The sequence below is a fragment of the Saprolegnia diclina genome (genome assembly GCF_000281045.1).
Source record: "Saprolegnia diclina VS20 unplaced genomic scaffold supercont1.17, whole genome shotgun sequence".
In the NCBI taxonomy this organism is placed as follows: domain Eukaryota; phylum Oomycota; class Saprolegniomycetes; order Saprolegniales; family Saprolegniaceae; genus Saprolegnia; species Saprolegnia diclina.
This window is the reverse complement of record NW_008246084.1, coordinates 526,677-539,730: the sequence shown is the minus strand read 5'-3', so window position 1 is coordinate 539,730 and position 13,054 is coordinate 526,677. Positions and strand designations below refer to the sequence as shown.

General features: G+C 60.2%; 4 protein-coding genes across 4 annotated transcripts; 1 reads left to right on the top strand and 3 right to left on the bottom strand.

Annotated features, from left to right (window-relative positions):
* Positions 1–396: 396 nt before the first annotated feature.
* SDRG_06404 (hypothetical protein) lies at positions 397–1,234 on the bottom strand. Its single transcript, XM_008612183.1, has 4 exons — positions 1,095–1,234; positions 998–1,050; positions 902–954; positions 397–855 (listed from the first exon to the last, which is right to left on the bottom strand). The coding sequence occupies exons 1-4, from the start codon at positions 1,218–1,220 to the stop codon at positions 416–418; spliced, it is 672 nt and encodes a 223-aa protein (XP_008610405.1). The 5' UTR covers positions 1,221–1,234; the 3' UTR covers positions 397–415.
* Positions 1,235–1,756: 522 nt separating this feature from the next.
* Positions 1,757–6,058, top strand: SDRG_06403 (hypothetical protein). Its single transcript, XM_008612182.1, has 11 exons — positions 1,757–2,691; positions 2,734–3,034; positions 3,081–3,311; positions 3,353–3,856; positions 3,902–4,121; positions 4,167–4,411; positions 4,458–4,526; positions 4,571–5,018; positions 5,063–5,418; positions 5,465–5,783; positions 5,828–6,058. The coding sequence occupies exons 1-11, from the start codon at positions 1,790–1,792 to the stop codon at positions 6,025–6,027; spliced, it is 3,795 nt and encodes a 1,264-aa protein (XP_008610404.1). The 5' UTR covers positions 1,757–1,789; the 3' UTR covers positions 6,028–6,058.
* A 958-nt stretch (positions 6,059–7,016) lies between these two features.
* Positions 7,017–8,754, bottom strand: SDRG_06402 (hypothetical protein). The gene is made up of 3 exons (XM_008612181.1): positions 8,099–8,754; positions 7,660–8,049; positions 7,017–7,615 (listed from the first exon to the last, which is right to left on the bottom strand). Exons 1-3 carry the CDS (start codon positions 8,747–8,749, stop codon positions 7,115–7,117), a joined length of 1,542 nt encoding a protein of 513 aa, XP_008610403.1. The 5' UTR covers positions 8,750–8,754; the 3' UTR covers positions 7,017–7,114.
* A 166-nt stretch (positions 8,755–8,920) lies between these two features.
* Positions 8,921–13,024, bottom strand: SDRG_06401 (hypothetical protein). The gene is made up of 9 exons (XM_008612180.1): positions 12,920–13,024; positions 12,704–12,869; positions 12,138–12,652; positions 12,007–12,085; positions 10,050–11,957; positions 9,845–10,000; positions 9,660–9,796; positions 9,430–9,612; positions 8,921–9,386 (listed from the first exon to the last, which is right to left on the bottom strand). Exons 1-9 carry the CDS (start codon positions 12,977–12,979, stop codon positions 9,114–9,116), a joined length of 3,477 nt encoding a protein of 1,158 aa, XP_008610402.1. The 5' UTR covers positions 12,980–13,024; the 3' UTR covers positions 8,921–9,113.
* Between the last annotated feature and the right edge of the window lie 30 nt (positions 13,025–13,054).

Sequence of the window (13,054 nt, the reverse complement as noted above, 5' to 3'; positions counted from 1 at the left end):
GAGAAGGACGATGGCAAGCGTACGTACACTCATATTCGGTTAACAACAGCGCAGTCTCACCACCGTAGTCGACCAGCAACAACGAGAACGCGCCTGTCGGACACCTGCCGAGGTTCTATGAGGCGTGAGAGCTGCTCGAGGCTTCTGGTGGACAACGTTAGTGGCTATCTCTGTGGCCCACCTGGCTTCGTGTACGGTCGGTGCTGCTTGCCAAGCCCACGCCTGGACGTCTGCCGTCATACTATCTGACAGACAGTGCAGTCATCGTGATACGTAGTGACGTCTCGGAGGTGTCAAGACCAAAGCCCTTGAGGGCGGCGTCTCGGCGATGCAAACGCTTTCGAGGACTGCCATCGACCCAACACGAGGGGCTCTTCCCAGGCACCAACAAGCAAATACACACGAACGCTTTTGCTTAGATGGTGGCAGGATCGTCGCGGCGACGGAGCTCGTAGAGTTGTATCTTTGCTTCAGTGTGGCAGGCGTCTAAAAGCGGCGACGAGAGGCGGGCGACCATGAAGGTCGGGGCACAGGAGGCCCAGAAGGCCCCGAGGTCGCGCCGCCGCTGCTCAAAGCAGATGAGGATGCGCGTCGCTGGCGAAGCGAGCGCGCGGAGTGTCTCTTGAAGCGCGTCAAAGTACATGTCGTTGTACACGACGTCGGCTGCGACAACGTAGTCGCACGCGCGGTTTGCGACGGCCTTGAGGCCCGCGCCGTGTCGCCCCCACACGAGCTCGACCGCTTGAATCGTATCGCACTGGGTCGTGTTGGTAGCAATCGCAGCATTCGTGTATGGCAGGACGTCACTCATGTCGGTAGCGACGACGTCAGCGCCAAGGCGCGCTGCGATGATGCCTAGGTCACGTTGGTGGGCAAAACGGAGTCGCTGACGACGACGTACTTGGCAGGGCGGTGCCCGCGCCGAGCTCGACCAGGCGCTTGCCTTTCATCGCGCTAGAAGCAATGCATGAGTCGGCGTCGCTAGAGCGCTGCGTACATCGAACCAAGCGTATCGAGGTAGTGGCTCAGGACGACGCCCGCATCCCAGACCTATGGCATGTGAGCTGCCGTAGCCTGTCATCGCCCTGACGTACCGTGCCACCGACATGCGCAATGTCCTGGAGGATGACGACGCTGCCCGCGGCTGCAAAGTGAAAGCGTCGCTCGCGCGCGTACGTCAGGCTCGGATCGAGGGTGCTCAGTTCGTGCAGTGCTGGCATCGCCGGATCTTGACGTCGATTAGGATATGTCCTTGTTTTTGCGCTGTTAGCTTCTCGCGGTGGCAGATGCCATTTTTAAAACCGGCAACGGCGGGTGAATAACAGCTATTATTTATTATATTATTTACCCCTGCTTGGGGACTGGTCATGCGTGCGCATATGTGTCTTGCCGTGGTATACGATGTTCGCATGCATGGTACCGCCACAAAAGCTCGCTGGTTTACGCTCTCTATCAGGTGGTACCATCCGCCCCTGTACGACGAGCGAGCCGAAGCGCTTGGTTCCGATGCCGAATTTAAGAGGTTCTGTTTGTCCTCGATTGCAAGGGCACATGATGGCTCGACGCTGACTTCAACACGGCAATAGCACCTATGCGTCCTCCATTGAATCCGCGATGCTTCACCAGGTAGCACCCCAGACCGTCATGGCGTGGGAGGGGGGAAGGTAATGATGACCAAGGTACGATGTCGAATTTGGGACGATGATGATGCCGAATTTAATCGAATCTGATTCCAGGACATTTCCTTCTTCTGGCGACAGAACAATCCGAGAAACCCTTTGACTGCAGCATGCGGGACCTCGGCGGCTTCCCATGCGCGGCCGCCTCCGTCTTGGACGTCTCGCCCGACCTATGGGCCTGCGCGCTAGAAGACAACATGCAGGTGCTTCATGGACCGCAGCAGGAGCATATCGTTCTCACGCCATCGGCGGACGATCTCGATGGGCTCATGCTCGTGGCATCGGCGCCGACCGCCTCCGTCGCCCGCTTTAGCCGCCTCAAGTCGTCGGCCGGTACTTATGACGTAGCCCTTGGGTTTGATAATGGCTTTGTCCGCGTCTTTGGGCAGTCGGGTGTCGAGCTCTTCGCGCTCCATTGCCATCCTGCGCCGATCCTGCGCCTTGAATGGACCCATCGGCACAGCACCGCCAAGGAGCTTTGGGTTCTCTACGACGACAAGACGCTTGCGATCATCGAGTGGGAGTCGGACCCGACGCCAAAGCGCTCCTGGCGCAAGTACGCGCTGCATGGTCAGACCGAGATCCTCGCCGTGCTGCCATGCACCGAGACGCGGCCGTCGCTCTTCCAAGTGCATGCACGCGTCGGCCTCCAGAACGCGCTTGCTGTCGGGTGCGACCCCATCATTGGGTTTTACCACGCCGGCAACGACGCGTCATCGATCTTGCACATTGCCCACATTGCGTCGGCCGTGGCCACGCGGGCGGCAGGCGCGGTCTGGTCGCTCGCCAAGAGCTGGGGCTGGTCGGCCGAGAAGACGCCATCGAGTGCCAATGACGTCGCACCGACACCGCTCGACGTTGCGTCCGAGCTCGGGCTCCCCAACACGCTGCGGCAAAAGGCGCGCGCCGCCGTCCTCTCTCCCCACGGCCGCCTCGCGCTCGTGCCCGACTCGCTCGGTCGCATCCTGCTTCTCGACACGTCAACCATGCTGCTCGTGCGGCTCTGGAAAGGGTCAGTCCCACTTTGAAACGCAGACTCCGTACCTTGACGTAGGTACCGCGATGCGCAGGTGGGCTGGATGACAATGGACGCCAAGTCGGACGTGCCAGGGCTCTACATGGTCTTCTACTCGGCGCGACGGGGCTTTGTCGAAGTGTGGCGCGCCCGACACGGCCCGCGCGTGCTCTGTGTGCCCGTGGGTGTGCACGCCAAGCTGCAGCTGTGCACGCTCGCGACCTCGCCCACGCACGCGTCGTGCGTACTCGTCCTCGAGACCGAGCCTGGCACGTCGCGCGTCCAGGCCGTCGACTTGGACGCGGCGAGCAAGATGGCGATTCTCAAATACTTTAGCATGGTCGGTAGCATCTTCTTCGACTCGATGGCACAGAGTATGGACGTAGGATCTCCGGCAAGAAGAGGTGTTTCATCTGCACCAACTGCTCGACAGTCTCCACGCGCTTCGAGAGGTCCCGGCGCCAGTCCCACGCGAGACAACGTCGGGGATCCTCGCCCAGATCCCGCAGCTCACGACCGGTGCCGGCATTGAAGCGGTTGTGGACGCGTTGCATGCACCGACGATGGTGCATCTTGGTGGCGACTTTCACAGCGATGCGCTTGATGCCCTCGTGTCGGTACGCGTCACTTGACGTGTCGCATAGCCCAACGATTGTAGGTGGCGCGCACAGTGGTGCTCGGCGCCGACCCGTCCTTGGAGCAGCTGCGCGCGGTCTTCCTCCTCGAATGGCAGCAGCACATTCTCCAGGCGTACGTGCAGCTGCGCGACGAGGCAACCGCCAAACGATCGGCGCCGTCCCTCTTTGACGAAGACCCGGTGCGGACGACCCTCGAACAGTGGCAGACGGTCCTCGCACGCGCCCGAACGTCGACGCCGTCGCCGCTTCCGACATCCGATCCCCCGGTGCTCTCGTGTCTTGCGTTTCTCGGCTGCTTCGCACCGCCGCTGCGACCCACGAGCGCGACGCCCGAGACCACGCGCAGTCTGTACCTGCTGCTGCAGCGCAAATTTCGTGGCGAACTGAGCTTTGGCGACTGCCTCGACCAGATGCACATGCTCGTGGCGCGTCCTCTGCTCGTGGCCGCCAACGTGACGGCGAACCGCAACGCCTGGCTCACGTTTTGCTTTGGCCCGCTCGAGACGACAGTCTTTGCTGTCACGGTACGGTCTACGCGCTCCAATCCCGTTGATAGAGTTTACCAATAGAACGTTGTGGCCATTCACGCGGCGCTGCGCCTCAGCACGAGCGACGTGGCGCTGTACACGCAGATGTTTCTCGACTGGTTCTTTCGTCTGCCGGTGGATCAAGTCCTCGCGATGACGGGCACGACCGCGTCGTCGCCGCTGCAGCGCTGGCTCGAGCCTTGGATCCACGCCAGCTCGTACCCGCACGTGCTCGAGGACAGCGATGCGTTTACACTGCCCGGTGCGCGTCTCCCAGATGGCGAGCGACGACTTAGCCGACTCGTAGAGCTCTCCCCGCCGCTGCGCAGTGTGTTTGACGCGTGTCGCAAGAGCGACAAGCTTGTGCATGTCTACGTGCTCACCAACCACTTGGACGTCGGGACACGGGCGCACGCCCATGCGCTGCAAGAGGCGACGCTCGGGCAGATTAGCGTCCTCGGCGCGGGCCTGCGCTGGCGCGTCTTGCAGCGCTGCCTTCATAAAGTCCTGTACCTCACGTGCCTCTTGCGGCTTCCCGGAAAGCTCTCGATCGTACATTGCCGCCTTTGTTTGGGTTGACGTTGACACATTGACGTAGGACGCTGTCGAGGGGGTCGACGAACTGCTGCGCGCGATCGCCATCTGTCAGCTCCAACAAGCGCCCGACGTACGAGCATGCCATGTTGGACCGAGGTCGCATCGTGCTTGTAGGTGGTTGACGCGCCTCTCGTGCGTTACGACAGCGGCGAAGAGTGGATGGCAGTATGGCTGGCGCAGCTCGAGGCCGCGTCGTCGCCGCGCCTCGTTGCATCGGTGCTTCAGAGCTTCCGCCAGCTGCAGCACGCCGACTCCCTGGCGTGCTGCCGGGCCACCGTGCTCTTTTCGGCCTGGAACACGGACCGGTCTCAAATGTCGTACCTGGAGCTCGCACTCGACGAGGTCGACGCAGTGACTACGCTGTCGACCAAGGTCGCACTCGTGGCGCACGTCTGGGAAACGTACGTCCGGACGCACGTGGCGTCCATCTTGGCGTATTGGGTTGAAGTGGCATCGGGCCGGAGCGTCTCCAAGGGCCTGCAACCTTCGATTGCGCGCCAGTTTCTCCACCTTGTCCGGCAGCTCTTGGATCTCGTGGCAGTCGACAAGCCCACCGCACCACGTACTTGCTAGTTGCCAACAAAATGTGATTGCATTAGCCTCTAGGGGAGCTCGATGAGGACGACGAGACGCTGTTGACGCCGCAACTCGTCGAGCCGATTGCATGGACGGGCGCCGACACGGACGTGTTGAGCCTCTTTGGCACCGCGTGGCCGCCGCGGTACACGCATGCGACGCTCGCGCAAAGCTTGTCGCGCATCGAGAATGTGCCCACGAGCAGCGTCACGCTGCATGGCCAGTTGCTTTCGGTGCTGGACGCGTTCTCGGCGGTGCCCGACGCTGCACTGCCGCTGCAAAAGCTCTTTGCTGCACCTCAAGTGCTCTGTGCACCCGACGGCCTCACGACGCCACCGCCGATCGATGCCGCCGACGCCTCGGCCTTGACTGCCGCGCGGTACCAGGTCGGTTACGTCTCGACCCAACTCAGTTCGCTGACGAGGCTTGTAGTTTGTACTGCGGCTGCTGCAGTCGGATGTCGCGGTGGGCTTCAACGTCGCAACGTCGTTCCAGTTGCCGTTGGACGCGATCAAGCAAGACCACGCCGTCTTTTTATATGAGAGCGGCCTCGACAGCCACGCCGAAGAGCTCCTCGGGAAGCTCACGCTGTCGCCCGCCATCTGCAGGCGCCTCGGGTGCATTGCGCGGACGCGCGTCGCGCTTGTCTTGTCACGCATGCGCAGTCGGCCCGAGTACGCGGCTTTGATGACCCGCATGCCGGCGGACGTGTGCACGTGGGTGTGCTCGTCATCGCCGCCGTTCCCGCCAGGTACGACTTCAACTCGAGAGCGACAGGCTTTTCAATTTGCATAGACAACGCGGTCATGGAGCGTGACGCGACGCCGTCGATCACTGCCACGTACTTTTTGCTCACGCAGTGTCTCCAGTGGTTTCCAGCGCCGTCACTGGAGCACACCAAGGCCACGGACATGCTCGGTCTCGTCAAGAGCCTCCTCGACCAGCTCAAGCAGGAGCGGCAGACGACGACTACAAGGATGCGAATCAACAAGTAAAATTGCAATGGTTGAGCATTTTCGTCTGCTTGTACATCGCCTACTGAGCCGAGAGCATGCATTCAGTGAAATCCTTGTGTGATTGGTTGAAAATCCTTATATTTAAACCAATCCCGTGCGGTGCAGGTGCCGTGACCGCTGCGCCAGGTAGCGTCGAGGCCGAGTTGCGTTCGAAAAATGAATGCGCTCAAAGCTTGCACGCTTGTAGAATGGACTTTGGAGAGCATGAAATGCTACTTTGCATCGTCGTGTGAGGTGTACAGCGAGAGTTATGGACCCTCCAATATTTATTTTTGGTACACGCCATGAATAACCATATATTGCCATTTTTAACATCCAGGCATGCCGCAGATCGATCGCCAAACGCGATCCAAAAATGAAATCGCCCATACTTGTCACGATGACAGAGAGCACTTCGGAGAGCACAAAACGCCACCCCGCGTCATCGTGCGAGGCGTACAGCGGGCGCTATGTGTCCTTAAAATATTTTTTATGGCACACACCATTAATAGCCATATATTGCCATTTTTAATTGCTGCGCTGCCCAGCCGATGCGCCTCCATCGCCAAACACGCTCCAACAACGAAATCGCTCGCACTTGGCAGAGCCCTAGGAGGCGCTTTGGGGAGCACAAAGCGCCACCCCGCGTCATCGTGTGAGGTGTACTACCGGACGAATCGGTCACTCTACTAAATATGGCGTGCAACATATATAGCCACAATTGGCCACGTTTTGTGGCATCCTCATCGCACCCTGCTCTTCGCATTGCCGCCACGGGTCTCTGATGCTACTACATACTAGTACTCGAGTACAGATAGTACAATTGGACATCAACCCAAATCCCGAGTTTCGAAAGCATGCATAGACTCTATTTGTATCAGCAAGACAGTCATGGCGACCGACCACAAGCCGAGCTGAAGCACCCTGTATACCAAGGTGGCATGAATGACCCACCGTATTCATGTCGAGCTCGCGCTCGCCATCTCGTACTGCTATGTAGGATAGTGCTCGGTAGGATTTGTACAGCTGTTGCTAATATTAATACCCTACGACAACCATGTAATACCAAGAGCTGCGTGCATTTCGTTTAGTGGATCGAAAACTTTTCAAAAAACTTGTGCGGGCCGTGGGTCCACTCAAAGTCGACGTCGAGGAAGCGCGGGTTGAGCGCGTTGCGACGCACCGACCACATGCCCGCGATCGCGTCGCCGGCCTTGACGTGGAAGGGCTTGCTCAAGTGGAAAAACGTCTGCTGCCAGTGCGTCGGCGTCGCCTCGCACCCGGTCGAGAACCAGAGCGGCTGCGGCAACTTGGTCTCAAACCCAATGTCAAACGAGCTCACAAAGCCGTGGAGAAGCCCGTCCGTCGCGACGCGGAGCGCAAAGGGCTTCTTAAAGTCGAGCGCAGTGAGTGTGACGCTAGGAATGTCGATCGACTCGACGAGGACACGGTCCGTGAGCACATCCTTCGGGTCGACGACCTCGATAAAGGCCTCCTGCGTCACGATGCGGTCGCGGACGGCCGTCATGTCAAAGCCGTACACCGTCTTCCAAAAGCCGAGGCGGTTCGTCGAGTCCGTGACACCTTGCTACATAACCACATGACAACCTGTCCAACATACAAGTGACGTACGAGAAACATGGTGGCTTGGTCCGGGAAGAGGAGGCCGCCCGGCGCGAGCCACTTGTCGCGGGCAAAGAGCACCGTGTCGAGCATCGACTCGTACAAAAGGTTGTAGCCCATCCACTCGGAAATGATGATGTCCACGTGGTCCACGGGCAACTTGACGAGCTCGACCTTGCCGCGGATGATGGAGATAACGTCGCCAAAGCCATTGTCTTTGACGATGCGCTGCGCCGTGACGCCCATGTCGCTGCAGTCGATACCAATCACCTTGGCCGCACCGGCTTGCGCGGCAAACATACTCAGAATGCCCGTACCGCAGCCCACGTCGAGGACGATCTTGCCCGCAAAGAGCGACTTGTTGTTCAAGATTGCGTCGCGGTAGCTGTCCGTGCGCACCTACATTGCCCATATAGCGTCCATACGATACACAAAAGGGCGTCCATACCTTGTCGGTGATCATTTCCTTGTGGATGCCGACTTGCGAGTACGAGTCAAAGTAGTACGTATCGTTGTCCTGCTCCTTCGCCTCGACCTTGACGCCCTCGTCGTCATCTGCAAGCGCGCGCACGATCGTGCTGTACGTGGCCAACTGCTCCTTGAGACGGTCGACCTCGCTCTGGAGCGCGGCGTTCTGCGCCTCCATCGACGGCGCGGCCGGCGCCTTGACCTCGACTCGAACGTCGTTGTCGTCGTCGCTGTCGTCGTCGTCGTTGTCGAGGTCCATGACACGGCAGAGCATCGGGTCTTCAGGAATGACCGGAATGAGCAGTTCTTCGCCGGCCAAGGCGTCGGCGCCGCGGGCCTGCAGCGCAGCATTGGCGCTGGCCGCATCGTGCACGCGCGCAAAGTTGATGAGGCGGACCATGCCGTAAAAGTCGAGCGACAGCGCCGACGCGTGCGCGCGAAAGTCAAAGCCGTGGGCCGTGGCCGCGTGGCTCAGGATGGCTTGCAGCTGGTTGTGACCAAAGTCGCAGAAGAAGCACTTCATGGCCTCGTCGTCCTCTTCCCAGTCCTCCCACGTCTCGGGCTCGGCCTCGTCGACGCAGACGCCGTCGTCGTCCGTCACATGCAGCTTCGTCTCGAGCATCGCCTCCATGTTGCTTTTTCAGTTGTGACGATCGAATGGCCTTGGGCGTTGACCAATCATCGCGCCGCATGGAAATCGCCTGGTTTTGATTGGCTATCGGATAGAAAGATCTGCATTCCTCGGGTGGACGTCGCGGGCTGCGAGCGACCGTCGACAGAGGCGACACCCAATGCAATAAGATCTTGGATCGTCGACTCGATCGACTATACTTCTCCGTGGGTTATGTGCCTAGTACATGCACAGTTCTATGGCCCCGAAAAAACTAAAAACTAGTTTCGTAATATCGAGTCGATCGATCGAAGCTGCATCTGCAAGCAAAGCGACTCGCCGACTCGGACTCTTTGTGTAGTACTTTAGTCGAGTTGTAGGGGTCTTAGGCCATGGGCGCGCGTGCGAAGCTGGTGTTGGTGCTTCGCGGACTCGTTTCAAACCAGGCACGGTCGCCCCCGTCGATCGTGATTTCGTTGTCGTCGTTGTCGTCGACGTTGCCGCTGCCAAAGGCGCCGTACAGAGCCTTCTCGAGGGTCGACTGGTAGTGCACATCGCCATTCGTCTCGTCACGGAGGACGCTCGCAATGATCATGTCAAAGTTGCGCTTGTAGTTCTTGAGCATATGGCGCGCGGGCTTGCGCCGCACGTCAACAATCTATCGCGACTCAGCATGCATAGGATCCCAAGTGCGCGCGTACGAGGTTCTTCTCGGCAAACGTCGGGCGAATGAGAAAGTCGCCGTTCATGCGGCCGTCGAGCACGACTTCGGTGCCCACGTGCTTGTAGAATTTCTTCCGGCGGCTCCAGCACTCGGGCTGGAGGCTCTGCGGCAGTCCGCAAATGATGTCGCCTTCGTTCACGACGCGGAACCCCAAAGGCACCTAACCGGTAGCAAGTATAGCATCGACGAGCCGCTAACCGAACGCACCGCGCGGTTGAACGATTGTGCAAAGTGGTGGCAGCCGACGCGCGGCGAGCCGTAGTTGTACATGATGACGCGCGCATGGAAGTGCGTGCGCAAGTCGAGGGCCGCGATCGTCGCGAGGGCGCCACCGAGTGAATGGCCTGCTCGATCCGAGTAGCATCAACAATCGTCAACGTTCCATGGCGTACCGGTGGTGTATACTTGGACGTGGTGCTCCGGGGCAAGGCCCTGGAGCCGATACTCGCTGCAGAGCGACCGCAGCGTCGCATGCACGCGGTCGCGGATCGAGTTGTACGCGTGGACAAACCCCCGGTGTACATACCCCGGCTTTGCGCCGTCGTCGACTACAGCCAACACATCAGGTTCCAACACACTCATCGAGTCCATATGTACCCGGCCACGGGTGCGGGTCCAATGCTATCTCGAGGTCGGTCTTGACGTTCGTCTTGGACGCGGTGCCCCGGAAGGCAAACACGATCTTGGCGTCGCCTTGCAGCACCAAGCAGTGTGTGTCCGTGCCGGCGTCGTGCAGGTACGCGACCTCGTGCATGCCGTCCCGGGCCAACGCTTCTTGGTTGCAGTAGGCCGACGGATGCAAATACTCGAGCGGATTTTCATTCTCGTCGACACTTGCTTCGTCCCGCAAGCTCAGCGTCGACCTGTAGTAGGCGAGGCGCGATGCGTTGAAGAGCCGACACGCTGTCTCGAGGCAGAAGATATGGTGCGGCGTCGAGAGCGGTTTGCACCGGAATGCGTCGGCGCGGGGAAGCCCTCGCCCGCTCTTGGTCGATGACGCACTTGTGGTCGGTGTCGTCATCGCCGGCGGCGTCGTCGGCGTCATCGGCGACAGCTCCTGGGGCGTGTGGATAAACTGCCGCTTCTCGCGAATGACGTAGCCTCGCGGAACGTCGCCCGCCGTCGCCGCGTACCGCGTCGGCGGGTAGAACGCCACGACGGCGATGTACACGAGACCCGTAAACGTACACTCGGTCATGACGCTCGTCTGCCGCACGAACGTGGGTTTGTACGCCGAGACGACGGCGTACGCGCTGTAAAAGATGACGTTGATGAGCAAGAGCGCGAGGAGTGCATACGCCATCATCGACATGAAGCGGAACGCGAGCGACTGGTACCGCGTCTCCGAGTACCGCTTCTTCTGGAGGTGCGCCGAGACGTTGAAGCAGACGCTCACGAGCAGCGCGACGCCAAGCACACACAAGCCCGTGTCGGCGGTGGCAATCACAAGGTCGATATTGGTCGTGGGCCCAAAATGCGACGATGTGGCGACGACGAGAGCGAGCCGCGCGCCGAGCACGAGCAGCACAAGCACGCACTTGACGATGATGAAGCGCGTGCCAAGGAAGGCGATCGCGGCGCCGTTCTGGAACGACCGCGGGTTGGTCTTGCGGTAGCTGTCGATGATCGTGAGGAGCGCGCCGAGGGCCAACGTGTACACCACCGTCTCCCAAATGCTGCGAAAGACGATGTACGCATTCGGAACAGCGCCGAGCCACGGTAACGTCGCGAGCACCGAGATCGGGTTGGTTTGGACGCCGAGGGCGACCAAGATGAGCGCAAAGAGCTTGCGCTCCAAGCTCAAATGCTTGACAAACCAGTGGCCGAGCGATAGCTTGGCGGACGAAGCCGGGTGCATGCGGTTGTGGTGCCGCCGAAGGCTGTAGAGGTAGTGCCAAAGCAGCCCGAGCGTGCCAAAGCCCAGAATCGCCTTCGTCGCGAGCCCGGCGGTCTCGTAGCCGTTGAGCATGGCTTCGAGCAAAACGTCAAAGGTATCGAGTGACGCCGACTCTGCGATCGACAGCGAGACGCGGTACCGCTTTTGCCGCGCGTCAAAGAGCGACGCGCCATACTTCTTCATGAAGACGCCAACCAAAGGAATGTCGGCGCAGTGCTTGTCGTCGCAGGTCGTGAGGAGCTCGTTGCTGTAGTTGGTGACAAGGTCGTCGTTGGCCGTGACGCTCAGCGTGTACCGACCGAGGCGGTGGACACCAGGACCGAGGCGCGTTGCCGTCGCCATGGAGAGCTGCAGGCTGAGCCGAACGACGTCCGGCGTCTTGGGCAATGACGGATGGTAGACATCAATGACGTGCGACCCAATGGTGGGCGTCTGCCACGTGGCGTCCGGACACGGCGTCTTGTCCAGCGCCGAGCAAAGAGCGCGGGTGCTCGACGCGTTGCGCGCGAGCTGGACGCTAAAGGGAATAAAGTGGGCTTGGGCTAGCACGATGATGATGTTGATCAAGACCAAGAGGCCTGCGAGGCACAGCAAGAGCCGGAGCACGTCTACATCACGCGATGAGCACATATGTCCAACGCTCGATCCGGATGCTACGCTTGGGCATCGTCTCCAGGTAGATTTGCGGATGGACGTTGATGACGACCGCGCGGTGCGTTCGTGCTTGCAGCGTCATCTACCCAACTGCATGAGCGGTGTTGACATGCTAGCGCAACGACAAGGACAACCTGTGTCACATCAATGTAGCTCTCGATGGAGTTTTCGACTTTGCCGCGCGGCGGGAGCGGCGTACCGGGCGAAAGCCCGACGGACGACCGCCGCGCCGGGCTGGATTCGTCGCCCATGACGTAGTCGGCATCCCGAGACGTCTCGCGGGCCGTCTCGGCGGCCGTTGTAGTCGGCGGCACCGTGAAGAGGCCCATCTGGGCTTGCGCGCGGATGAGTGCCGAGACGGCGCTGCCGCCAGCGTTGTACACCTGGGTACCGGCGTTGCGGACGTTCTCGAGGAAGTGGCCACCGAGGTCGTGGACGTGCGTCGTGTGCAAGAGGACGCGCTCGAGGAGGTGCTCGTGCTGGATCTGGTCGACGAGTTGGTTGTCGGCGTCGTCGACGTCGGCGACGTGGTGGTCCGTATCGAGCGTCTCGTTGGCCGACTTGAACGACTGGACATGATAAATAAACACGAGCACAGGACAGCCAAAGATGAGGCACATGCCCACAAGGTTGAGGAGCTGTCCGAGCACTACATTATCGACAGCATGATATCGACAAGAAGGTGATGCGCATTTCGTACGCGAGAGGCGGCAACGGCCCAAGCAAAGCGACGTGGTGCCAGGCATGCATTGGTACGAGTCGTCGCACTGGGCCACGTAGGCCATGCAGTGGCACTGGTTCACGCTGCAGCCGGGCTCGGCGCTGTCGGTGAGCAAGCTTCCGCCGCACACCGATGGCGACCACGGCTAAGAAGAAGAAGTCATGAAATACACCGCTTAGGCATGTAGCTGCGCACCGCAGTCGACGCGGCGACGACGGCGACCGTGAGCAGCAGCAGGCGCATCGTGTGTGACATCGGCGACGTTGGACAAGCCAGCACAAACACCCAGCTTGATGACCGAGAAATGGCCAATCACATGCCGAGAATCCA